Source organism: Corvus cornix, chromosome Z (genome assembly GCF_000738735.6).
Source record: "Corvus cornix cornix isolate S_Up_H32 chromosome Z, ASM73873v5, whole genome shotgun sequence".
NCBI classification, from domain to species: Eukaryota; Metazoa; Chordata; class Aves; order Passeriformes; family Corvidae; genus Corvus; species Corvus cornix.
Genome location: NC_046357.1, coordinates 1,067,479 through 1,093,956, shown reverse-complemented (window position 1 = coordinate 1,093,956; position 26,478 = coordinate 1,067,479). Strand labels below are relative to the sequence as shown.

Genomic DNA, 26,478 nt, shown 5'->3' with positions numbered 1-26,478 from the left:
TGTCCAAGGCCACATTGGAACAATCTTGTCTAGTGGAAGGTGTCCCTGCCCATGGCAGGGGGTGGGACAGTCTCCAAGGTCCCTTCTAACCCAAACCATTCCATGATTCCATGAACACATCGTCTGAGCTGGCTGACCTCAGCTGGGTGTTGTGGAAGAAGCTACAGGCGTTAGAACTGCACTACCTGAAGTCCCAGTAACTTAACGGGAAAGGACTTTTCACTGCTTCCCTTAGCGTGACAAAGGCCCTCATCAGAGGCCCTTACAGGAAATGAACAGGATAAAAACAGAACGATATGGGAATAAGCAGTTGGCTCACACTGCAAAGAAAGGTTACTGGCAGGAGGATGTACAATCATCTGTGCTGATAACACGTTTGTCAAAGTATCTGGAAGTTGTAGCTTATACATAAAAAGTTCTCTGGAAAATGAGGTGGACATCGCAATGGATTTTGCAGAAAACACACAATTATTAAGGATGACCAAATACAGGTCTCATGGCTAGAATTACACACAAATCTCAAAAATTTGAGGGATAAAAAGGGAAAACTAAACATTATGTGCAAAATAAAGTGCATGAAGGGGATTTACTGTAAACACACAGTGATAAGCTCAGAAAGAACTGTTATTACATGGAGATGAGATCCTGGAAAAACTTCATCTGGTTCTCTGAAAATAGAATTCAGTGATCATCCACAGTCAAGAACTGCCCACAGATTCCTTCATGAGGGGAAGAGGAGGGGTTGCACCCATCCATGATCTCTGTGACCAGTGACCGGACCTGAGGGAATGACGTGAAGTTCTGTAAGGGCAGGTTTGGGCTGGAGATCAGGGAAAGGCTCTTCCCCCAGAGGGTGCTGGGCACTGCCCAGGCTCCCCAGGGAATGGGCACGGCCCCGAGGCTGCCAGAGCTCCAGGAGCGTTTGGACAGCGCTGCCAGGGATGCCCAGGGTGGGATTGCTGGGGTGTGTGTGCAGGACCAGGAGTTGGACTCTGTGATCCTTGTGGGTCCCTTTCAGCTAAGATTATTCCATGCTTCTATGATTCTAAGAAGGAAGAGGGAATTAGTTACTGGTTATTACAGAAGGCACTACTGGTTATTAAAGAAAAAAAATCCTCCTGCAAAGCATGTGGTAAAATCAATGTGGCAACCGTATTTTGAGCAGTGAAATCCCAGTAATCCTAATTTACTAAGATAAGACTAGAAAAACAGATCCTGTATTAGATGAACATCTGTTTTGCTGCCCTATAGCAGGTGGGTTGGTTGGAGTTTTTTTTAATCCATATAAACAGTGCAAAATATCTCTACAGTTGTTAGAGACACTGCACCCATGAAAACCCCTGGGAAGGTGATCACCATACTTCAATTGTTATCCACCAGCTGTAGCAACACTTGCCTTGACCTGAATTTCCTGCTAAACTAGGCAGACACGTTTGAGTAACTGCCTGGCTTTCACAATCATCTCAAACCAGCAGAGTGGCAAGAAGCTGTTGTAGATAAGGAATATTTTGACAGTGGACAGAGGATGAGAAAGAGTAAAGGCTGAAGTCTCTGCTCCTGTTCCAGTGCTAGGGAGAGGTGTGTGCTGTGCCTGACAGGGCTCTCTCCAGCGAGTACCTGATGCAGACACGCACATCAGAGCAAGCTACAAGCTGCTCACAGCAGCCTAAAGGACTCCGGTGAGCACAAAGCCCTCATCTCACCCTGATGTCATGTTGGTTCTGTCAAATGATTCAGAATTCAAACTCCACTGCCTCTGAGAGGCCAGGCAGCTTCCTCAGAGCTGTGCCTCCCAAACTGGCCAAGAACAGCCCCACAGCAACAGACCCAAGAAATATGGGTGATGCTATCAGAGGAAGTTAAGGGATGAGATGCTGAATGCATGCAGTCACCACGTGGCAACACAGCCAGATGCAGCCACACCCCTTCTTGGAGGGCTGGCAGATTTGCTGGAGTTCTCTAGAAACTACCTAATAAGCACCAGTTACTTACTCCTCAACCAGGAAAAACACTCTCTCCAAAACCCAACACTGGTTTCCCAAAAGTAACAATTCTCACAGTGATTTACTTTTACAATAAACTAACAAACAGAACACCAAGCCCTTTTGCTTTTTGTGCTGTATTTATTATTCTTTTGGGAGGCACAATGTAAGTTTCAGCTTTTGTTCATTTTCTTTTCCCTTGCAGAACAGCAGGGTACAGGTTAATAGCCACCAATCTACAATCAATATATACTTCAGAAAGTCTGTGATTACATTTTCACATTTCCTGATAATAAAAGAGGCACTAGTGCCAGACAGTGTCAGTAGCTGAAATAAGTTTAAACAATACTTGCTTAAAAAGCTGCACTGGCTGCTATTTTAAGGCAGGTTTGGTGAAAGTTTGACAGGCAATTTCCTCAGGAAATGAAAATAATTTTGCCTACAGAAATACATTGATTGAAAAGAGGCTTTTACAAAATACTTCATCAGTGTGAAATTATATTGATGCTGCACTTCCTTTGGTTAGAAAGACATCAATGAATCTTTTTGTTCAGAATTCTGACTTCTCAGCTGTTCCTTTACCTTGCAGGAAAGGCACGCAGCGATGCTCTGTTGCCAGAGGAGGCAGGTTTCTCAGGGAATCAGCAGTTCAGGCCAGGCTGCAGTGCCCAGGATCCATCAGGCTGTGTTCTCGATGACCACAGCAATGCCTTGCCCGCCGCCGATGCACGCTGACCCAACCGCGTACTTCCCACCACGGCGCCTGCTCAGGAACAGCAACAGGGAAGACTGGTTACCTGCATGAAACCACAGCAGCTCCTGTCCAGACTTTATGAAAGGAAAACAGCTATCAGCTGGGTGTTACTGAAGATGACGTTTCCAAATGTGTATGTTTTTCTTTTTCTGGCAAAATACCATGAAGTCTCAACTGATGTTGAAATATTTCTGAACAATGACTTTAGAGCTCATCTGCTTCCACCCCCTGCCACAGGCAGGAACCTCTTCCACTAGACCCCACCTGAACTTTTCTAAAGTAGTTTTTAAACTACCTGAACACTGCTGTGGTAGTTTTTAAAAACTAAGTTTCCTACAGCCACACTCCAAGAAACTGTTTTCTGGAAGGGGCAAACGACCTGTGAGGCTTCATGGCTGAGCACTAAGACATGGTTGCAAGTACAAGCAGAGACACAGTGATCTCTACCCTGAGGGGGAAAAAACCCAGGAAAATTCAGATTTAAATGGTGCTAAGCATATTAAGCAAGCCAAAAGAGCCACAATTTCTGAAAATGGACTAAAGGAGAGAGAAGATTATGACAAATACATTTAAAGTATCCCTTTCCAGTAGCTAAAGGGGACCGGAGAGGGACTTGGGACAAGGGCCTGGAGGAACAACACAAGGGAGAACGGCCTTCCACTTCCAGAGGGAGGGTTAGATGGGATATTTGGAAGGAATACTTGGCTGTGAGAGAGACCGTGGGAAGGCCCTGGCACAGGTTGCCCAGAGAAGTTCTGACTGCCCCATCCCTGGCAGTGTCCAAAGCCAGGCTGGATGGGGTTTGGAGCAACCTGGGATAGTGGAAGGTGTCCATGGCAGGGGGTGGAACAAGATGGTCTTTAGAGGTCCCTTCCAACCTGGACCACCCTAGGACTCTATGATGCTATGAAATGCACCGTGTTAAGAAGAGAACAGACTTTGCTCAAAAGCCACTTCAAAAAAAATGAAACCTTTTGTGGGCTTGGGTCAGATCTAGATGAACTAAAGAATGCTGTAATGACAAGAGGATGGAGTGTGAGGCAAGTGCAGGACCTGCACTGCAGCACAAAGGGGGCAAATTCATACAGAAAGAGGCACACTGCAGCGAGGAGAGTTTTAAGCCGGTTGACTGGAAGAGTTTAGTCACATGGTATCCATGCTCAAAGTGTCTGCAGGCATAAATCCATCAGCAATGCACCCACCCTGAGCAGCTCCTGTCTGTGTGCATACCTCAACTCATGCACCAGGTGAGCTGTGATCCGTGACCCCGAGGCCCCCAGAGGGTGGCCGATGGCAATGGCACCTCCATTGACGTTGGTCTTCTCAGGGTCAAGGCCCAACACTTTCTCCACAGCCAGATACTGAGGTGCAAATGCCTCGTTTACCTAAAGCACCAGAGAAAAGACAGAACTTTTTTATCAGCTTTCAGCAGTACGTGTGCAAACAAGATAAAATGAGGTGAACTGCTCCTCCAGGTCCTTTTCAGAAAAATATTAAGCACTGTGTTTATAGAAGCATGCTCAGCCAACACACAACTGTCAATCCAACCCAACTAAATTAAAATACTAAGCAAGCACGAGGTGTATTTTATAAAAAAATGGTACAGTATGTTCTGAGGCAGCATGCCCATGAAGAGCCTGCTGCCCTGACAGAAAAAGACCCTGCTCACAAGTATGACTAATTGAAAGCATGAGCAGTCCAGCCAACGGAGTAAAACGTCACGTCACATGTGGATATTTCTGTTTTGTGGAATGCGATCACACCATTTCCAGTTTCCAAGTGCCTGAGATTTCTGTAGTGACTGCGCAGCAGAAACTGGAGAGACAGAGGTCAGGCAGGCTCCTGACAGGCAGGAACACCTACAGGTATGAGTGGAATCGTTCTGCTGAAAGGATCAGGGGTAAAACCACCGCTGCTGTAAAAACTTCTCACCTCTACCAAATCCATATCCTTCAGGGTCAGTCCTGCTTTCTTCAAAACCTCTGTGATTGCAGGTACAGGGCCTGTTTGAAAATCGTATGCACAATTAATTAAATAAAAAAAATTAATACATGAAGACTTAGAAACTTGTTTTACATAGGATAAATTCGGAAAGCCTCATGAGATCCCCTCCCATGAGCCTCTGTGCAGCCAACAAATTCTGGATATGCCACTCACCTGCTTTATCAGGTGGTAAGAGAACTCCTAAATCTCAAAACTACTTGGTTCCCTTGTCAACATCCATCCAGGGAAAGCTAAGTGTCACTACAGCTGCACACAGAGCTTTCAAGTCAAGAGAAGCGACAGTCTCCAGGGAAATAAAACAACTTCACAATGGTTTTGAGGTATTCTCCCTCCCAGTACTCTTGGTTCCACTTACTCTTTCCTCACAATTTGCAGCCTCTAGGTAAACAAAAATTTAAAAACAGGCTGCTCTAGAGTTTGCTGGTCACGTGCTTAGTTATGGGTATTGTTTTGGTGTTCTTAAAATACCGAAAAATCTTCTAGTAAACAGCCTAACATTTAATTGATTTATTCCAAACAGTCAGACTCAGGTCTTGGACAACTGAAGAAAGCAAGATTTTGGGTTTCAGACTATTAAGAGTTTGGCAACAAAACTGTCCTCTGGAAGAAAGCTGCCTTCTATAACCAAATATAATCTACTAAGGGAAATTAATCCAAACACAGCTACCTAAGGAAATACACACTCAAAGAGTTTTGAAAGGGTTAACTAGGTATGTGCTTGTAGGAGAAAAATACTGAGATGTTAGGTGGTGGCTGATCATTCAATTCTAGAACACGAACAATCCTAAATGCTATCACACCGCCAAAAAATGGTGTTGAAAACACAGAGCTCAAAGAATAAAAACACAAAAATAAGTAAATTACCAAAGAGACAGGAAAATTAAAAGAAGAAAGGGCCCAGTTCAGAGCTCAGTGGAGTATCAGGGAGCCCCAAGCAGCTTAACACTAGACTCTAACTGCATCTCATTAGGGAAGGATTTTAGTATGCCTGTTACGAATGAGAGTAATGGGAGGGTCTCATGTGGACAATACAAAGACCTCTAATGACAGCCAAGTAAACATTTTCCCTTTTCTCTCTTCTTTCAAATAATGAATTCTCTCACTGAACACTGTGAGACAGGACTCCCTATCAGTATGTGAGAGGACAGTGGCTCAGACTGAGCTCCTGTTTGTCAGATCTGCTGCTGTCACATCAATGAATCTCATCTGGTCTCTTCGAGCTGCTGGGGACAAGCTGTGGTGTGAAGGAGTTTGGATATTAAGTGTTCCTCCATATGATTTATGAAGTTTTTAAACAAGCTAGAAGAGTTGCCTGACCTAGAGAGAATGGGCTGGTTTAGGAAACACAATGCCAGCACAAAGACTAGCGAAAGAAACCCTCCCTCCACGTTTGCTTTGAAGGCTGTGTCCGTCAGACAGTCTGACCAGGAAAACAAATCTGACAATGCCTCATTTGCATTTCTACTGACACACAGAAACAGCCAACAACAGCTCCTCTGAACAGAACGACAGAGTGGAAAAGCAATGCTGGGATACAATGCTGTCTGCAAACTAAAGCAAAGGGAAAAATCCTGGGGTGTCTGGATTGGCTTTGAGGGATTGTTTGCACTAAGAGATACTTGATGAGGAAGCAGAAAATACGGGACTAAAGCAACCAAGAAAGGATTTGGTTTACCAAGTAATACCTGAACAGATGCATATTGTGGGATCCAAGACACTTGAGCCACTGAGTAACTGCTGAAAGGTGTTCACATAGCCACTACTCTATCAGCAAGAGGTGAGGAAGGCAACTCATAGCTGCTCACATAAATGCCTCATAAAATGCCTGACATTTTATCATGGGATTTAGAGCTTACAGGAAACCAAAGTGAATTTTAGGAGAAAATGGTTTAAAAGAAAAGTCCGAGTGTTTGTTTTCTTTACTAAAAGAGAGAGTAAAGAAAGGGAAGAAAGAAGAGGCTGGGGGACTACGCTCAGTGCCGTTACTATGGGTCAGACACTGCACACACACTTCCAGCCAAACTGAGGAGCAGATCTGTCCCTCTGCACAACAGGGATGGACTGACACAGTGGGATGGACAGTAGGATACACAAACACCTTCAGAGCCACCAGCCTGAGCACACTGCAGCACCCTTTTCTTTCCTTTAGAATGCCCATGACAAGAACATTTTCATGCTGCCTGATGCTGTAAAATTATGTGCTTCACTGCAACTTACCAATGCCCATGATGGAAGGGTCACAGCCAGCTGAGTGATAAGCTACTACTCTTGCCAGAGGAGTAAGACTGTGCTTTTTAAGTGCTGATTCACTGGCAATGATGACTGCACCAGCTCCATCACACACACCCTGGCAGTAAGAGAGAGAAGCATTCTTAGTGAGAAAATACAAAGAAACAAAAAAATCCTCACACTCTTTAAACTAAACTCCCAAAAAAGGGCTTGAGTCTAAGATACTGTAATTAACATTTAACAATGTTTATTCAAAACAACAAAAGACAATCTTTCACTATTCTGAGGATGCAGAAAGAAAGTTAAATATAGATAAATGTTTAATGAATTCCAATGTGTTAGAAAAGAAAAATGAGTCTTCCCTGCATTGGAAATATGATTCTGCACACTTGCAAGAACACTATTACTAATGGATAATGTATGTGCTACTAATAATAAAAGATACTTTACAGACACCCACACTTACTGTGGCTATGAACTATTTTAGGCATGAATTCAGACTTCTATGATCACAGCACTCCATCTGGCCCAAAGAACTTTAACCAATTAATTAAGATAATGACGGTAAGAGGAACAGTCCATAATGACATGCTGCTAAGCACTGAATTCTACTCTGAATAAGAGCAGAATGTGGTTTGGGAGAAAGGAGACAGTAGCTGTGGCACAAAGATGAGCAGCAGCAGTACGGCCACTGACAAAATGCAGGTTTAAAGCAAATGTTCAGTAACCACTGCCCCCCAAAAGAAAGGAGAGTGGCCACACAGCCACTACAGCCACCAACTGCACAACTCAAGGCTGATGAAGAAGTGTCAATGCCTCACTGCAAGATCAGTGGCAATCCACAGAATCAAATTTTAGGACTTAGGAGCTCACTGAAGGATCCCCTGGCATCCCAGGGTTTGAAGAGTCAGCCAGAGGCACTCAGCTGAAGAATTAGAAGTCATTTTCGCCGGAGACACCACTGACAGCCAAGTTGGTGAGAGATAAAAACAGTGGCAATAACTCTGGAGAACCACAGAGGGGACACCTGCGCAACCCAAGGGTCTGACGTACTCACCGAAGCATTCCCAGCCGTGACTGTTCCATCCTTTTTAAAGACACACGGGAGTTTTGCCAGTTGTTCCATAGTAGTCTGGGGTTTTGGGTGCTCGTCCTTTTCCATGCTTTCTTTACCCTTTTTTGTCTTCACTTCAATTGGTGCCATCTCAGCTTTAAAGTAGCCAGCATCATTAGCTGCAACCACAAAAAGGAAAATAAAAGGACTCAGTAAAAACATCAAGATGATTGCTCATCTTGACCAACAATCATATTTTCATGTGCACACAACATTTTAACCAAAAGTCCAGGGACAGCAATACTTATGCTTTATGTTTTTTAAATAAATTGGTTTGGGTTTTATTGCTGGGGTTTTCTTGGTTTTTTTTATTTTTCAATAAATTGGGCAAAAACCATACAAGTACACTTTCACACTTCTCCAAAGAAAGTCTCAAATATTGAAATTTTATTTCAGGTTTAAACAGCTGAACCCTTTTCGGTTTGGGATTTTTGGCTTTTTTTTATAAACCACTAGGTTTATTTTTAGTACATATTCCCTTTTACTGCTGTTTTATTTTACAGCTCTGTCATTTCTCAGATGGTCAAGATGTAAATCTCACTCAGGAAAGTGGAAAAAACCTCTTGAGCCACATTGTTTCTGTTGACAAGATACTGTATATTCATCAAAATCCTATTCAAGGTGCTCCTCTAAGGGGTCTCACTGTCAAGCCAGATCTCGGAATGGGATTCAGCTGCCTAAACAACCTGAGACAATTCAAGACATTGTAGGTATCTAAGATGCCCAAAAAAGCATCTGGCCATATCACCTAATATAACATTAGACAGAGGTTTAAAACTAAGACACTGAAATTGTCCGATCTGATGTTGTTTAGCTACCTCTGGGCTTCTCAATAAATTCCTCAAAACCTTTTTCTTTCCTGATTACACACAGGGCTCTCTCTTTACTGTGGGATAAGACGATCTGGTCCTAAAGGCAGAAATAAAAACAGCAAGGTAAAATCCTAGAAAACAAGAAAGTTTCTAGCAAAGGCTCCAGGAATGGCAGGAGCTAGGTAACAAGAGGAACAAGCAGGAAAGGCAATAAACGATGAAAAAAGGTTACAAAAAGCACTTCTACACCCATTGGAAAAAAACAGAATCTTCCTGCAGGAGTGCATCTGTTAAAATGCACCATCATTAGAATCTAAAACCATGCTTAGATCTTTCCTTCTTATGTTCACCTTTGGCTTGCCACTATGTTGAGTGCCACGATGGCCACTGCACATTCTACTGGTTTTTGGCACAAACTTTACAGTAACTGAATCACAGAAACCCAGGATGGTTTGGGTTGGAAGGGACATGAAAGACCATCTTGTTTCAACCCCCCCAGCCATGGGCAGGGAGACCTTCCACTATCCCAGGTTCCCCCAAGCTCCATCCAACCTGGCCTTGGACACTGCCAGGGATCCAGGGGCAGTCACAGCTGCTCTGGGCACCCTGGGCCAGGGCCTGCCCACCCTCACAGACAGCAATTCCTGCCCAATATCCCATCCAGCCCTGCCCTCTGGCACTGGGAAGCCATTCCCTGGGTCCTGTCCCTCCAGGCCTTGGCCCCAGTCCCTCTGCAGCTCTCCTGGAGCCCCTTTAGGCCCTGCCAGGGGCTCTGAGCTCTCCCTGGAGCCTTCTCTTGTGCAGCTGAACACCCCCAGCTGTCCCAGGCTGGCTGCAGAGCAGAGGGGCTCCAGCCCTGGAGCATCTCGGTGGCCTCCTCTGGACTGGCTGCAGCAGCTCCAGGTCCTTCTTATGATGGAGGCCCCAGAGCTGAACACCTCTGAATTAAGGCTGTGGGCATGTAAACCACGCAGAGAACAGTTTAAAACACAGCTCCTAAACAAACATTCCCTCTTCAGATCCCATGTGCTCCAGCTGCTCAAGCGTTCAAGAACAACGTTCAAATTGCAAAAGAAAGAAAAAGGATTTAGATTAATTACAGCACAGGCTGGCACACAAGAAGCATGTGGTCAGTGTGGAAGACTGTTCTGCCATGCAGTGGAAAGAAAGGAGGGCAGTCAGGCATGCCTGGGACAATGATGCATCCCACCAACAGGGCACCAACAAATGACATTCACCAACATGAATCCTGCTCAGGCAGGAGGTGACCCGTGACTGGCCAATGGTGTTTGCTGCCTCATGCTATGGAATGTCCCTGAGGAAAGCACAGGAAAGCAGTGCAAAGGGGCTCCGACTTAACCTGCTGAGGGGTACAACACCTGACTCAGTATACTTTCAAAGTCAAACCCCCTAAGAGTGGGTTATTTCTACCATGGGGCCAACGAAATCACGAATTACACTATGCGTACAGAAGGACAAATTACACCAAGAGCCAGAGAAAACCTGAGAACACTTTGAATCAATGCTAAAAACTGACTAGACTTGAAACTGGTGTCACATAAACACTTCCACTCCTCGATTTACTCACCAGCTTTGCACCTCTGCTGCGTTTTGAGCGCGTATCGGTCACAGTCCTCTCGGGAGATGCTGTATTTTGTAGCCAGGTTTTCAGCTGTCACTGCCATAGGTATTTTAACATGTGTATCTGTTAGGGCTTCCCACAACGTGTCCTCCAACTGCGTGGAACATCAGAAGAAGAAAATTAGAAAGCACAGCAATACTGTATCTATTACTGACAGCTTCTAACTGTTCAGCAGCCTCCTGGAAACTAAAGGCTCTTTGTAAAATTAATTCAGGTTACCCACAGAAAATTTATTGATTTATTAGAACGAACACCCTGAAAAACAGTGTGCAGGTTCTTGTGCGCTATTCTAGTTAATCTCCATTCTGCTCTAGTGTGATTCTTTCCACTCACACGTGGCCCCAAGAGCCTTGGGAAAAGCCCTAAAAAAAAGATTTTTTGTATTTCAGCATATTTCACTTCTGTATGAATTATTTATTAGAGCCCTGTGAGCAAACACACCTGTCTGGTTGCCAAGAAGGACACGGGAGGCACTGTGAGAAGGCACAGCAGCCTACTGATTCTTTAGCTCTTTCTCTACTGTCAGGTAAAATCCCCTTACTAGAGCCAAGGTTTCTGTGACTATAACATCTCAGGGAAGAAAATACCCAACTTTTCCTTTGCTCAACCTGATAAAGGCAAGCCTGGTCAGTTCAGATGGGTTTCGTTATCTCTGTCAGCAGCAAAGTTCTGCAAGATAAACCATTCATTTACCTGTCACTGTGTAATTCAGTTATCTTTATGGTAAGAACCCAGTAGCACCTACTTGGTGTATCAAGTACAACAACAACTTTGTGAAGGTGCTGTCTGTAGGACCTGAGGCTTAGGCACAGTGCCACACAAGAACAGAACCAAGCACAAATCATATTCACCATCTTCACAATGGAAATACAGCATGGGAAAAAAACCCGAAGGGCTCAAACACTGAAATATCCTAATTTTACATTTTGTTGTCAGTTATGACCCACTGAGTAAATGGTGGCACATTATCCATTTATCCTGCTGCACATTTCCCACAGTATTCACTAAGGATTTATCTTCAGAAGAAAACATAAAGGTAACTTACCTGTCAATGGATTTAACTTCAAGTTTCGACTTTCGAAACTGAGAGATGCTCACAGCTTGGAGGTATATGTGTTCTTTACCAGCCTGACTACCTACTGCCAGCATTACTAGCCTTGCCTTAACTGTGTGTGCCTGTATTTCACAGACATTTTGTTCCTAGTACTTGCATGGGATGTACCAAGTGAACTAAATTTTGTGTTTAAGAGTTTACTGGTATGTTTAACACAGAACAGGAACTCAAATATGGTTTTGGAAAAGCTGGAAAACCGGCATGCTTAACAAAATTGCCTGTACCTACTGTTTTGATACCGTCTGAATATTAGATAAATTCTTTAAATTCCAATCGTTTTATTTGCAAGGATTTAGTGCCTACAGTCCTGATACTAAACATTGCTTTGCTCAGAGAACAAAAAAAGTACCAGACCTTGAGTTCTGCTCCTAATCTGGTTCCAAACCGAACCTTTCGAACCGCGTAAGGAGCCTGGCTCATGCTTTCAGCTCCACCACACAGAACAACTTCTGAGTCATTCAGGCAAATTTCCTGTTAACACAGAAAAACAAAACAGATCCAGGATTTAGCTTGCTGTTTGAGTAAGAAAATAAGAACTGTTTTTAAAAAAGAGGTTGTCACCTACAAAGCAGCAAACCCAGAATGAATCCAAACTCAGTCATGTGTGTGTATTTATGAAGGGTTTACCCTTCCGTTAAGGTTAGGGTCTGTCTCCTTCGTGCCTTGTCCTTTTTTCTTCCTTTCAGCAAAGAATGATTGTATCCACGAGGGAAGAAGAGAATATGGGTGTGCACACATGACAGAGCAGAGGAACAAAGACATTAGGCGTCTGCATGATTGTGTGGTTTGGTTCACAAATGGTTGAACTTGGTGGTTTTGAGCTCCCACTCTTCTCAAAAGGAATACAAATTAAACTTTAAAGCCTGAAGTAAGACCTTATGATTCGAAGAAAATGGGACATAATTTAAGAGACAAACGTTAGGTAGCTGCCAAAATAAGTATCCAAAACACATTAATTCATCAATGGCAAAGCACACAAAAGATAAAAGCCCCAATTCTTAAATGCACTATCAGAGTGTTCAAAAATAGTGCTTCCTTAAAACGATTCACTGAGTTGGACTGTTGAGGTTATTTACAAACGAATGAAGGAAAATTAAATTACCCCAGAGCAGCTGTGGCTGCCCCATCCCTGGCAGTGTCCAAGACCAGGCTGGATGGGGCTTGGAACAACCTGGGACAGTGGAAGGTGTCCCTGCCCATGGTAGCAGGGTGGGAATGGATGAGCTTTAAGGCTCCTTCCAACCCAAGCAGCTCCATGATTCTGTGATCTTTGATTGAGATTTCTAGCTAATAGCTCGTGTGTAGCAATATGTGCTGAGAAGCTTCCCATGAACGTCTAAGCAGCGCTGGCTGCATGGATGAAATGCCATCTTTGAAAAGGACCTCACCACCACATTTTCAGTAAAAGTCGTCACATTCTCCAGTAGGTTTTTTCAGTGTGGACAAGTGTGTGTATGGCCTTTGCAAAAAGCACTAGGAAAAACAGCCAGGTGGATATTATTGCAAAATGTAACATTAGCTCTACATTTTTGACTTTTTTTCTTCTAGAGGGTCAGACCTAAAATAACTATTTAGCCAAGCAAAACCAAAAAAATCCCACAAAACAATCTGCTTGTTCAAGTATTCATAAAGGCAATGTGTGAGCAAATGAAATACAAATTCCTGTACTCCTACTCAATGGTTTGGCCAACTGCTCAAAGAGAAGTTGATTCTCTTCTATTTTAAAAGAAGTGACACTATAAATTACCAAACCCATGAGAGGTTTGGATCTTTGAACAAAAGCACACTTAAAAAGCACAGGTTGCTGCTTACACAGCTAGCCAGGTGAGAACATAAACAATGATCAAGAGATGAAAGACTTCTCAAGTCCAGTAATCACGGTCCAAACAAACAGGATTGTGGGATGCAACTACTGCACAGCTGATCTGTATTTCACCAGCTAGCATTTGTTGCATTCCTCATATTAAACTAGAAAAATCACTACAATACTTGGATTTTAAAAACCAGCCGCACAATGGGGCACTGTGGTGGCTGAACTCCTGCAAAAAACCGTGCTGTACAATAGAAATCTCTACCAAAAATCCATGTCAAGACTCATCCCAAACACAAAGGACATGTTTCTACAAGTTAACAGCCTGATAAAAGCTACAACTAACACAGAAATACAGCTTTGTACCTGGCAGCCATTGGCAATGGACTGGAAGCCAGAGCCACAGAGTCTGTTGATGGTGAGGGCTGGGACGGACACGGGAACTCCCACACGCAAGCCAACATGTCTTGCAATGTAGATCGCATCTGAGGAGCTCTGCAGGCAGAACAGGCAAGAGGTTTTGTCACGCTCTCATTGATTTGGAAAGCAAAAAAGTCTTGATGAAAAGTCAGAATGGTGTCATTGCATCCCTGACAGAAGACAAGTGTATGTTCAGCAGAAATCCCCCCACTCACAAGAAGCACTTTGACTCAGCTCAAGAAGACACAGGATCTGAAAGTGTCACTGTCTTTATGTGCATTTTAAAGAAAGTGTAAAGTCAGCAACTTAATGTTCTCCCTTATTTTCAAAACAGCACTCACACAGCAGGCTGACACAAGGGCAGATCCTGGCCAGCGAGCTGCAATTATTTTAAGGTAAATTAATATTGCTCAGACTAATAGGGGAAGGCCTCCCAAAACCAGAGAGAACACTTACGCTCTTGGGGAACATGCCCCAAACTAAAATGTATAAGAAAGACAAAGTTCTGTGCACAGTGCTACAATACTAATGCAAGTTCAGAAAAAAAATTAAGATTAATCAAGCCACTTCTGCTAAAGAAGGGGAGTTTGAAATAGTCATACATTCATAGTTAATTAAACTTAATCAAACAGTATGAGTAAACCAGAATTTAAAAAAAAAATCTACAGGGATGGGGAAATACAATGCAAAGGAATAGAAATGTACTTTCAAAATTAAAAGAAACTTTATCAGGAGATTGCTATTTTTTGTATGAAAGCACTAAAAGAGAGTTGAATGCAGCAATTCTTTCCTAGGCCACAGACAGCTCTTACAAAATTAAAAAGCTGAATAAATGAAGATGAGATGGTAGCTGTAGGAGACAGAATAATTTAAAGCTACTCTTTTGGCTGAAAATCCAAAAAAGGAATACTGCCTGTTTCTTCACTTATTGTCTTAGTTACTTGTTTCTTCCACATCCCTGAAACACACAGGGCAAAATAAAAGTCCCCACCCTTAATAATAATGGCGAAATCAGAACACAAAGGAAAAAAAGAAAGGCAGAAATTTTCTTTGCTGTCTTGCCTAGAACAAAGATCCTCATCTATATGTGTGGGTAGCTGCAGTTTTGCAATGCATACAACCTCCTCACAAGCTCTTTGGAAAAGACACGATTGTCCAAATGTCTCTGCCAATCAAGGCATGTATCCTTCCAGCTCAAAGGAAACTCATATTCACTCAAAAAAAATTCTATAGAAAACACAAGAGAAATGGACTCAAATCACAGGGTTGATAAGGAAAGGGATTTATACGACCCAGTGAAAAACCACTGATCGCTGAGTCACACAGCTCAAGCCACTAAAACAGGGGAAATGTACCTGGGATTACCAACTAACTAGTTAATTGATACCTACTTTTAGGAGGTCAGCTCGTCCTTGTTTAAATACCTCTGGCACTAAAAAAAGCAAGCTAAGCCTAAGTGCCACAAATCACGCAGGACACATCCCTCAAACACAAACAGGAAACACTACACTGCAAATTGCTACTCACCCCTTTCACTTCCACCTCTTTGGCTGCCAGCCAGAGGCAGCTACCTATAGGGCCACCCCGAGGGTGCCTGAAATAGCCCCCGAGCAGCAGATTTTCCAGGCTACCAACCTGCATGACGTTACCCACAACAACGCTGTCGATGATCTCGGGAGGGACTTTGCCCGCGGCCAGCGCAGCTCGAGCAGCATGTTCCGTCAGGTCGGTGGCCGAGAAATCCTTCAGCGATCCCCCGTAAGTCCCAAAGGGAGTGCGCTTGGCTGCAACGATGAACACACCTGCAACGGGGGCAGAGATGACCCACAGTGAACACACCTGCAACGGGGGCAGAAATTATCCACAGGCGCACCACCTCACACACAGGGGAGCCCCCGGTCAGCCTCCAGTGGGTGACATCCTAAAATCACACAAAACTTTGTAAGTATAGGCAACGTGAACACAGGAAGTTCAAGATGAATGATGTAATGGTGCTTTAGACAGGGGAGGCATGAGGAATTAACGGTCAGAAAGAAAAGCTGGGAAGATTGCAGAAATACCTTCTTCCCACAGGGAGGTCTGACAAAAAAGTAAGGTTGGATACAAATGTGGACTTGGAGGAGGCTGCCATATACATCAAACATTAGTGCTAGTGCACTAAAAGCATGCCAGTAACATCTAGGAAATCCTGTAGTAGACACCTATGAAAAAATCAGATGAGGAACAGTGCTTTTAGCAAAGAGGCCATTCCCTCATGCTAAAAAAAATCAGCACGTTTTTGGCTTATATTCTGAAACAGTTTTCACAAAAGAAAAAAAAACAAAAACCAAACAATAAAGCAAAACAAAACCCCATTTTTGATATGCATTTCAACTTTGATTCCTTTAGCTTGAGAGAAAAAACACTCCCTAATCAAAAAATTCATGCTCCTGACAGAAATATATATGCCACCTAAACTGCTTTGGCATGAATCTTCCAGTTTCTGAGAAGAAAATCCAGTTTTCACTAGGCAGGAGACCATGTGCAACCACATGTGTACAAATGCACGGGCCAGGAGCAGTCCATACAAATTCCAGCTTGGAATGAACCAAAGCAAACATCTCCTGGCTGCCTGTCACGGTGCCTCTCTGCGCCCACGTGCAGAAAAACAAGTCGGAGGCAGGCTGTGAACTTTCCCCCAGTTGAACAATACCGCTCACAACTCCCGTTTCCACAGCTCCCATCAAACACCCAGCTATTTTAGGTAACACTGCAGGGACATATACAGATGTAAAAACGCAGGCAGATGAAAATGCCTGCTCGTGAAGCTGCTCATGAACACTGATTTCAGGTCATCTGACTCGTATTACTTGGCTCTCTTTTGTCAGAGAGAGGGTGCTCCTCCATGTCGCATGTATTTGAATCCCAGGCTGCGTGACTGCTGGAAAAGGACATTCCAAGCTGGTCAAGGTCAAGGTTCCCCACTGACAAGGACTTGAGCACAGGGTAGGGATCTAAAATGTGCAGGGAGGATGCTCAGAGTCATATCACAGAATGGTTTGGGTAGGAAGGGACTTTAAGGATCATCCAGTGCCACCTCTGCCATGGGCAGGGACACCTTCCACTATCCCAGGTTGCTCCAAGCCCCGACCAACCTGTCCTGGAACACTCCCAGGGATGAGGCAGCCACAGCTGCTCTGGGCAACCTGTGCCAGGGCCTCACCTCACAGCACAGAACTTCTTCCCAATGCCCAATCTAAATCTTCCCTCCTCAGCATATCTTTTCCTGCAGCAAAACAGGCCTTGACATTCACATTCCTCACCCCTCTTCATGTCCACTGATTCCCTGCCTCCTCCGGATCGTGCCAACCCTAACTGATTACAAAGCTTTGCTGCAGACCAGCTTGGGGACCTGACCAAGCTACAAGAACTCCTTCTCCTCCCTTTTGACCAGGTTGCCAGTTATCTACATTATTTGTTCAGTCACATCCACAGTGGCGTTGCCTCATGAACAGTACAGGGGAGAGGATGGAACTTTGCCCTTAAAACATTCCTTTCACAACAACATCCCTCTCTCTCTTTCACAGAGACTGCTCACTGCTGCCCACTTCCCAACAGCACCACTGGGCCAATAAACCAGGGCAGGTCACACAACAGAGGCAGCTGAACACTAACCCAGACTCAGCAGAAAATGAAGGGCTCGTTTTCACTTGGATCAGTTCTGGGCCCGAGTTCACCTTCTGGCTGCTCAACAAAACAGCAGCTCAAGACAGAGAGAAGGCTGGACTGAACCAGTAAGAGGAGAAGATGAAGGAGCAGCAGCACAATCTGTGTTATGCTGAATTAAGCTGAACACAGACACTCCCTAAGGGTACCTAACTCCAGAGCCTGCCAAATTTTGCTTGATTGGAGAGGCACCTACAAATGCTACTCCCTCCACGGAATTTCAGGAGGGGCGACAAGGGGTGGCTGAAGCCCTGAGCAAAAAAGGACTCTTTGTCCTTTGACAACTCTTCCTAAATTTCCATTAATTAGTTCTGTCCTACATTAGCACAGCAAGAGTCCAGAGTCTCTGCCATTTTCCAAGGTGATAAACACTGGATGAGAGCAGAACAATATCAAACACATAGAGATCTGAAAACTGTTGGGGCAAGAAAGCAAAGGTCACTCTGAATCCTTACCAAACACTATACTTGAGAAATCTTATAAACTGGTTTTGTTAACCCCTTGCTGCCAAACAGGAACTGAAACACTATTTAATCCTCCAACATATCTCAAATGCACTTGGTATGAAAATAATTCTTCATCAGATCCTGTTTTGAAACCCTAGAAAACAATCAATAACATAAAAAAAGGAAATTTAGAAGCAAGAACAGTATATGAAAGTATTGTGGATTGAGATGAGAGAAAATTCTGCAGCAGGCACAGAAAACTAAGATGAAACAAGTATGGGCAAGGTGCTCGCTGTCCTACCCAGCTCGGCAGAACCATCAGAATTAATACAATGCTGACTACATAGGCTTTAGCACTGCAACCTCACACCATGACTGACATGTATGTTATTATTTAGGTGCAGTCTGTCAACTAGCAAAGTGCTGTCAAACAGATAAAAGGCCCTATTGCAATAAATTTCAATTTTGTTTGCATACAAGAGCAGGTCTTAAAGGGTGCGTTTACCTCATTTTTAAGAGTCACAGAATTTAAACCATGTAGAGCATAAATTAGTTCTTTGCACCAAACACTTCCAGGACCTGTTGCGACTTAAAGAGTTTATCCTGCACTGTCAGTGCTAACGCAGGCAGGGCCTGGATGTGACAACAGAAACTTCCAGTCACCGACATCTCAGGTATCACTTACAGCCACTGCACGTAAACAGAGAATCACAGAATTACAGAATGTTCTGGCTTGAAAAGACCTCTAAGACCATCGAGTCCAACCATTCCCCCAGCACTGCCAAGGCCACCACTGACCCATGTCCCCAGGTGCCACATCCACGCGGCTTTTAAATCCTTCCAGGGATGGGGATTCCACCACTGTCCTGGGCAGCTGCGCCAGGGCTGGACAACCCTTTCCATGAAGAAACTGCTCCTCACACACAATTCAAATTCCCAGTTACATGACAGACACGCACCCCTTGCCAGGCATTTGTTGCAGCACAACTGACTCGAGCACTGCAGGGAGCCGAACACTGAATTCCTACATAAAGCAGTGCTGAAAACAGAGGCTGTGACTGACACTCTCCGACCCCCTCCCCACCCTCTGAACCCCATTCTTACCCTCTGACCACATTCCCACTCTCTGAACCCCATTCCCACCCTCTCACCCCACGCAACCAGGTGTTTTTTGGAAGTTCCTAATTACTTCCAGCTGTCTGGCCGTGCTGGACCGTGGGGAGGGATAATGGGAAATCCCCCCCGGGAAGGACGGGAACGGCTCTCGGGGGCTCTACTTTGTAATTCCTGAGGGCCCCACGAGCTGCTCCGCGTTAGGGCCCCCTACAGCGTCCGAGCCGTGACCGCCCGCCCTCAGGGTCCCCCCGGAGCCCCTCAGGGAGCCAGGGATCCGCGGTGGGACGGGAACCTCACCCCTCAGCAGCGCCATGGCCGCTCCGCGCCCGCTCCGTGCCCCGGCCGAGTGCCGCGCCCTCCCGCCTGCCCCGCACATTCGCCACGCTGGGGCGGAGGGGACGGCCAGGCGCGGCCGGGAGGCGCTTTGCTTAAAGTTATTATTCTACGAGTAATTTTTAGGGGGGTTTTAAAATTTATTTTAAATGTGGGGGAGGGGGTTGGGGTTTTGGTTATTTGGGGGGTTTTTTTGTGGTGTTGGTTTGGTTGGGTTTTTTTTAATTTTGCATCTGCTAGGTTCGATTTTTCCGTGCGGTTTTGGCGAATCGGCGGCAGGGGAAGCGGGGGCCGGGCGGCGATCTCTGAGGGAAGAGGCCGCCCCGCCGCCCGCCTCACAGTTAATTACAGTGTGCGACAGTTAATTACAGATAATCGTCGAATCGTTTCCGTTGGAAAGGACCTCCCAGATCATCGAGTCCAGCCTGTCACCCGATCCCCACCTTGTCAGCAGCCCAGAGCACAGAGTGCCGTGTCCAGGCGTTCCTTGGACACCGCCAGAGAGGGGGACTCCAGACGTCCCTGGGCAGTTCCAAGGCCTGACCACCTTTTCCGTGGGGAAATTCCTCCTCATGTCCAACCTGAACCTGCCCTGGCGCACCTGAAATCTATAAACCTCCTCGAGGGGGTTGTGGAGGGTCGCATCCCTGAACTCGTGCACAATCCATGGCTGACCCAGCGCTGCCCCTAATTCCAAGGTTTGGCTTCCCTGGACATGGATGGAGACGAGCAGGAGCTGCCTGCAGCTCATCGGTGTGACATCAGAAAGCCCCTGGATGCTCTCATTTTCCAACACTGCAGGCACTGAAAAAAGGGGATAGAAGGGCTAAAAAGCCTGCAATCACATATTGGTCACTAGCGGGAGGAACTGATCCCTCCGTGGGCTGCAATGAACACCTATCAGTCTCAGTGATGCAACGCCATGGATGCTGCGAGAACCGAGAGAGAGCAGGACAGATCCATGGATGGCTGGTTTACTCTGATAATACAAAATAGTTAAAAACACACGCCAATATCCTAGAATCCCAGAATGGTTTGGGGTGGAAGGGACCTTAAAGCTTATCCAGTGCCAGCCTCTGCCATGGGCAGGGACACCTTCCACTATCCCAGGTTGCTCCAACCTGGCCTTGGACACTGCCAGGGATCCAGGGGCAGCCACAGCTGCTCTGGGCACCCTGTGCCAGGGCCTGCCCACCCTCACAGCCGAGAATCTGCAACCTCCAAGCTGCACCACAAAACCCACCTTCCACAGTCCTGGTGGTTGAAATAACACCTTGAAGTATGATTTATCTGTACAATTGCTCCAGTGGAACCATCCTGGCTGTCAGGCAGAAGACATGGAAGCTAGGGAAAATATTTTGTGTACAAATAAAATCTGCCATATGTCTTCATGGACACATTTAAAGTTCTGTAAATTTTCTAGAAGAAAAAAATGTTATCCTGTGAAGACTCCCATTTTTCATTTAAAATAAATTTTCAACTGCTTTCCCTACATTAATTCCGATGACTTAATAAATCTATAAATCAGTGAACATACACCAGCATGCAACTTTGTCTTTAAAAAGAGCCGAGGGTTTTGCTGTATTTTCTCTCTTTGCCATTGACTCCCCTCATCTAAGTCTCATTTAAGGCTGAGGGAAGTGATTCTGCCCCTCTGCCCCGCTCAGGTGAGGCCCCACCTGCAGAGCTGCCCCAGCCCTGGGGAACAACAGCACAAGGACCTGGAGCTGCTGCAGCCAGTCCAGAGGAGGCCACCGAGATGCTCCAGGGCTGGAGCCCCTCTGCTCTGCAGCCAGCCTGGGACAGCTGGGGGTGTTCAGCTGCACAAGAGAAGGCTCCAGGGAGAGCTCAGAGCCCCTGGCAGGGCCTAAAGGGGCTCCAGGAGAGCTGCAGAGGGACTGGGGACAAGGCCTGGAGGGACAGGACATGGGGAATGGCTTCCCAGTGCCAGAGGGCAGGGCTGGATGGGATATTGGGAAGGAATTGCTGTCTGTGAGGGTGGGCAGGCCCTGGCCCAGGGTGCCCAGAGCAGCTGGGGCTGCCCCTGGATCCCTGGCAGTGCCCAAGGCCAGGCTGGACACTGGGGCTGGGAGCAGCCTGGGACAGTGGAAGGTGTCCCTGCCCAGGGCAGGGGGTGGGACCGGATGGGCTTTAAGGTCCCTTCCCACCCAAACCACTCTGGGTTTCTGTAATTTAAGCACATGCACAGGGGGTGGCACTTCCTCCGCTCTTCTCCATTTATTTACAATGTCTCTCCACTCATTTACATTGTCTCTCAGGGCCTAAGATTCCACACTCGGTGAGTTTCTCATTTAGCTGCCAACATTTCAGCTCCTCTGAAACCAAGTTATAACTTCTAAACCTTTCAGTGTCATAAGTAAAAGTGATTCTCCTAATTTCTGTTTATAAAGTATTTTGTAGTGTTAAAATAGAAAAGTTTCTAATAGATAGAAGTATATTTTGAAAGGGGTTATTTTTTTGCATTGCCATTTTTGACCAAGAGCCACAATTTCTTCAAAAGTGTTTATTTCACAAATTCTTTTTATCCCCAGCTGAATATTACAGTGACTATTACAAGCATTTTCTTATAAACAAAGGTGTAGTTTACAGATTTGTTCAAAATGGAAAAATATAAGCAGTAGTATTTCATCTACAGTATTCACTCATGTATATCATTCAGCTTTGACAGCAGCTATACCTTCTGCTTAAGGTAATGACACTTCACACCACAAAAAAAAAAAATAAAAATATCCCCAAAGATTTCAATATAGTAGCACTTTTTAAATATACTTTTTTTTCTTCTAATTTCAAATTAATCTGAAAGTCTTTGCCCATTGGCATTCACAACTTGAAATAATTTGGATACTCATCAGGGTAGTATGTCCTCTGGATTGTTTTACTTAACATCTACCTTGCTAGAATTTCTTTCAGAAAAAATCAATTTATGACTGCCATATATATATGAATCAATAAAGTTTGAGGAAAAAGCTTCATGGAAGTTCATGCAATTTATTTTAATTAGGTTCTATTTATATGCAATGATAAAAAGCTAATTTTTCAGTTAATAAGTTTCCACATTTCATCCACTTACTACTGAAGATGGAGGAAAATAACCTATTGTTTCAAGTGCAGCTTTTTCATTTGTACCTTTTGCAAATCATACAGATAAAAGAGTCATGTCCCGCAAAGATTTCTGTGTTTAAGTTGCAGTTTGATGAAAAGCAGCCACTGTGCTTAGAACATGCCCACATTTTGGTACTGTTTCACCAATACGAAGAAATTCTTGTAGATCCAGTGGAATAAACTGCATGAGCAAAAAATGTTTGTAATGTAGGATTGCATAAATTCAGTCTTGAGGTCTAATGCTCTTTCTACAGTCAACTACAGCAGCTTTATCAGATAAGATAAGCAACCTCAGTTACGAAATGCCAATTTAAAAAAAAAGAAAAAGGAACTTTCTGGTGAAAATGAAACGTGGATGTTATCCTGGATGCTTCTTGTAGGTCAGCCAGCATACGCCTGAACTCATGTTTGAAGTGTTGGTTTTGTAATGCTGGTGATTTGGGCGTTTTGATGGTTTAATTTATTTTATTCCCAGTAGTGCTTTTCTGAAATATAAGCCATCATATTTGCAAAAATCACCGTGGGTCACTATTGGTTTTTTCCCCTAAGAACTTCAAAGTGTTTTTGCAGACCTCCTCAAAGTAAGATTTTATAAGTAGGCTTTTAAATCCATAGACAACTTTTTCTGTGACAGAATAATAAAAATATTCCACTGTTTTAATGCTTATTTCAGAGAAACAGTGGTTGAGCTAAACAGCTAAAGGCACAGAGTGGGAAAATGCTGAACTTAATAATCAATATTTAAAAATAAAGACAGATCTGGAGAAGAGCCAGCTTTCTCTAAGCCATGTGTTCATTTTGCCTTTTAAATAAAGAAGTGTAAATCTGAGGAAAGAAAGGCATGCTTGAGCATAGCTATTTAACTAATTAACATTTAAATACAAATTTTAAAAACTGCTAACAGAAAAGATAGCATATATTAAAGGTATTTCATACAGAGTTCTCTTCCAGTTGGATCTCACTGGATAAACTACATGATGACAGATCAAGATGTTAAATCCCAGTTCCCATCTATACATACTAAGAGTTTTTAAGAAAGAACATATAAATTACGATCCTGAAAGTGCCAGTGAAGGACCATTATCCCCTAGAAGACCATTAAGCACATTTTACAATGGTGATCAGCAACAAAGTCATTGCAGAAGAGGATTCTGCTGCAACCTGTCATTTAGTCTGAGTGATAAGCATAGATTTAATCAATGTGTTGGGAATTGTACTCCAAATAATTTACATCAGAAAGAGGTAGAGACCTGAACTGCCTGAAACTGCTAACCTAAGGTGAATCCTGAGCAACAGCTCTCTCTTGAAACCACCTTACAGAAAGGCTGAATATCCTTTTGAATTATTTATTTTTAAACCGTGATGACTAGTGGAGCATGGAAAGAAGGGAGAAGAGACAACTAAAAAAATTCAGTGCACTGCAAAGACATTCATTGTGAAGAGGTAGGTGAAAATAAATAAAGATATTTTGGGTGAGCGTGTGGTAGGGCTTGCTGGGCACGGACAGCAGACTGGTGGCATTGCTCTCATTGTATAGCAAGGGGAGATGAAGGCACTACTGAAGACACAGCAGAGGTGAGTGCTCAAGGACTGCAGTTTGGAGGTAGTCCTGGCTCTATACAAGCAAAAAATCTGTCATTAGATGGGTGATGGTTAAGGGGAAAAAAATTACTTTTTAGTCGGAAGTCTGTCCTTTAGTGGTAACAGCTGTTCTAAACTATAGTCTCCATTTGAAACCATGTATTTACCCACTGGCATAGACCGATATAATTCTGCACAGCACTCAACTTTCTTTTAAAATGTGCTTTTTTGGATAGTAATATACATATATAGTACATACAGGACTACTGCAGTTTGTATATACACCAATTATGTACACGATGTCTAAATCACAACACACTCCTTGCCTAAAAAAGGAAACTGCAGCAGACGGGAGTTAGTGTACCTGCAAGAAACTTCACATTCTACTTTAAACCTCTGAGCATACCTCGTGATAAATTTGCTGTTTGGATTTACACCAGCTAAAAGGAGTAAGATGGAGAGAGTGGGTTTTTCTTTGAAAGCTCTTGTCAAGATGGAACTGCGGACCACAGAAAGAACCACAAAAGCAGGTGAGTTCAGACTGATTTAAACAAGACCAAGATGGAAGTGAAAAGGACAGAATGCTGGCAGCCACACATCCTGATTGCAGTTTGGCACGTTGTGCTATGGCAGAAGTATGCCCACGCTGAGCGGTCATGGAGCAGTGCTGAGCCACAGGAACCCACCTCCTCCCCGGCTCAGCAGTCACCGAGAACTCAGCATGTGCTGGCAAGGACCAAGAAAAACCCATAGCTGGTCCCCTTCAACATCTGTGGGGTGAGGTCAGAGGGCTGGTTTAGTTTATAAGTCTGGTTAAAAAAAAACCAAAAACAAACCCTAACAGAATCTGAATTGATAGCAGTTATTCATTTAAGGTTGTTGTACACAACAAGTTTGGGTTCACTCTTAAAGAAATGGCTTACATTACTAACACACCACCTGACAGCTTTTTTTTGTGTGTTAGAACATTTCATCTCTTTTCTTTTAAAACTTTTTTTTTTTCATTTTTAAAATATTCTTCATTTATCCAAGCTGTGTATTTGTATGATTCTTAACATTTTGGATGACTACTGGACTGAATGGAGTCTTTTCCATGGACAGCTACCATTAGGACTAACCCACTGAATCCAGGTAGGGCTGGATGATTAAACTGGGTTGCCTTAGCATGATCTATGCTTGAGGTTCTGATACTGGCCATGTAATAGGTCCAAGAACCTTGATAGCCACTGGATGAAAGTTTTTGACACTTGAAAGCACAGGGAAAGCTAACAGTAGGGACCAGGATGATGCTATACTAGAAGCAGAAGGCTTAAGGCAGTCCTTTGCATCATGATTATTTCACTAGGACAAAACCTTTGCTAACGTAAATTTGGTAGTGTAAGAAAGTCCAATGTAACAAAGTCCTGCCAATTTATTTAAATTTCCACTAAGCAGATGCACTGAATGTATTTAGGAGGAGCAACAACTGTTCTCAAACATAGAATTTGTGACAAATTCCACATCAGTGGAAACAAGCAGCATCCCAGCCCTGTTACCTTTCTGGTGTGATAAATATGTACCTCCTGCAATTTACCTTCTGAATTCACTACTGTGGATGCAATTACTAGCAACAACTGGAGGCAGAACTGCATGTTCTGTTATTCACACACACAAGACCACCTCCTACTAGACAAATTACATCCTTCAAGGCAGCACAAGTGTCTCAGATTTTGTTTTTGCCATAGACACCTGTGAAGATCAAAATAAGCTGTCTCCCACTTTTATCCTTTTTTGTTAGTAGCTTTTGGAGATGATTATGGGCTTTGAACTATGTCAACATAAAATCAAGCAGTAAAAAATACATCTAACTTTTCAAGTATCCTTATTTCTGAGCTGCAAATTACCAAAAAAAAATCACATACAGACCAGTGTCTTTTTTAGTGTACATTTTAGCATCCATTTGTTACTGTGCACTGGTTCTTCCATAAGCCTATTTGGTCCATATTTAAAGAGCTCCTTGAATTCCTTTCATGGTTTTTTCTTCCGTTGCTGGAGGTCTCTGGGTGTGAGAGGGGAGCTTAATTCTACTTTCTTCAGACTTTATTGAGAAAATCCAAGTTGAGAGAAGCAGGGAGATGAATGGAGTCCATGGTGATGGCGGATGGGTTGAATGGGAACAGAACTGGGAACATGTGCTTGAAGTCTAACAGCAGCTGTGGAGGGTCATTCCGTTCTTGCAAGTGCTTCTGTTGGGTGTGGGAGAAGAAAACAAGTTTAGCATCAGTTGTTGCCTTTTCTTGTGGTGTTTAACACT

General features: G+C 44.0%; 2 protein-coding genes across 5 annotated transcripts in view; both read right to left on the bottom strand.

The window, feature by feature from the left end:
- Positions 1–2,101: 2,101 nt before the first annotated feature.
- Positions 2,102–19,540, bottom strand: ACAA2 (acetyl-CoA acyltransferase 2). Its single transcript, XM_010395384.4, has 10 exons — positions 19,446–19,540; positions 15,517–15,683; positions 13,828–13,956; positions 12,006–12,122; positions 10,484–10,631; positions 8,027–8,202; positions 6,958–7,087; positions 4,669–4,739; positions 3,967–4,121; positions 2,102–2,745 (listed from the first exon to the last, which is right to left on the bottom strand). Exons 1-10 carry the CDS (start codon positions 19,522–19,524, stop codon positions 2,661–2,663), a joined length of 1,257 nt encoding a protein of 418 aa, XP_010393686.1. The 5' UTR covers positions 19,525–19,540; the 3' UTR covers positions 2,102–2,660.
- A 2,450-nt stretch (positions 19,541–21,990) lies between these two features.
- The window catches only part of MYO5B (myosin VB), a 149,134-nt gene continuing 144,646 nt past the window's right edge, over positions 21,991–26,478 (bottom strand). For all 4 annotated transcript variants that reach the window (XM_010395385.4, XM_010395387.4, XM_010395386.4 and 1 more), the window contains one exon: positions 21,991–26,410. In XM_010395385.4, coding sequence (XP_010393687.2) covers positions 26,258–26,410 — 153 coding nt within the window. In that variant the 3' untranslated portion in view covers positions 21,991–26,257. The remainder of the gene's footprint in view (positions 26,411–26,478) is intronic.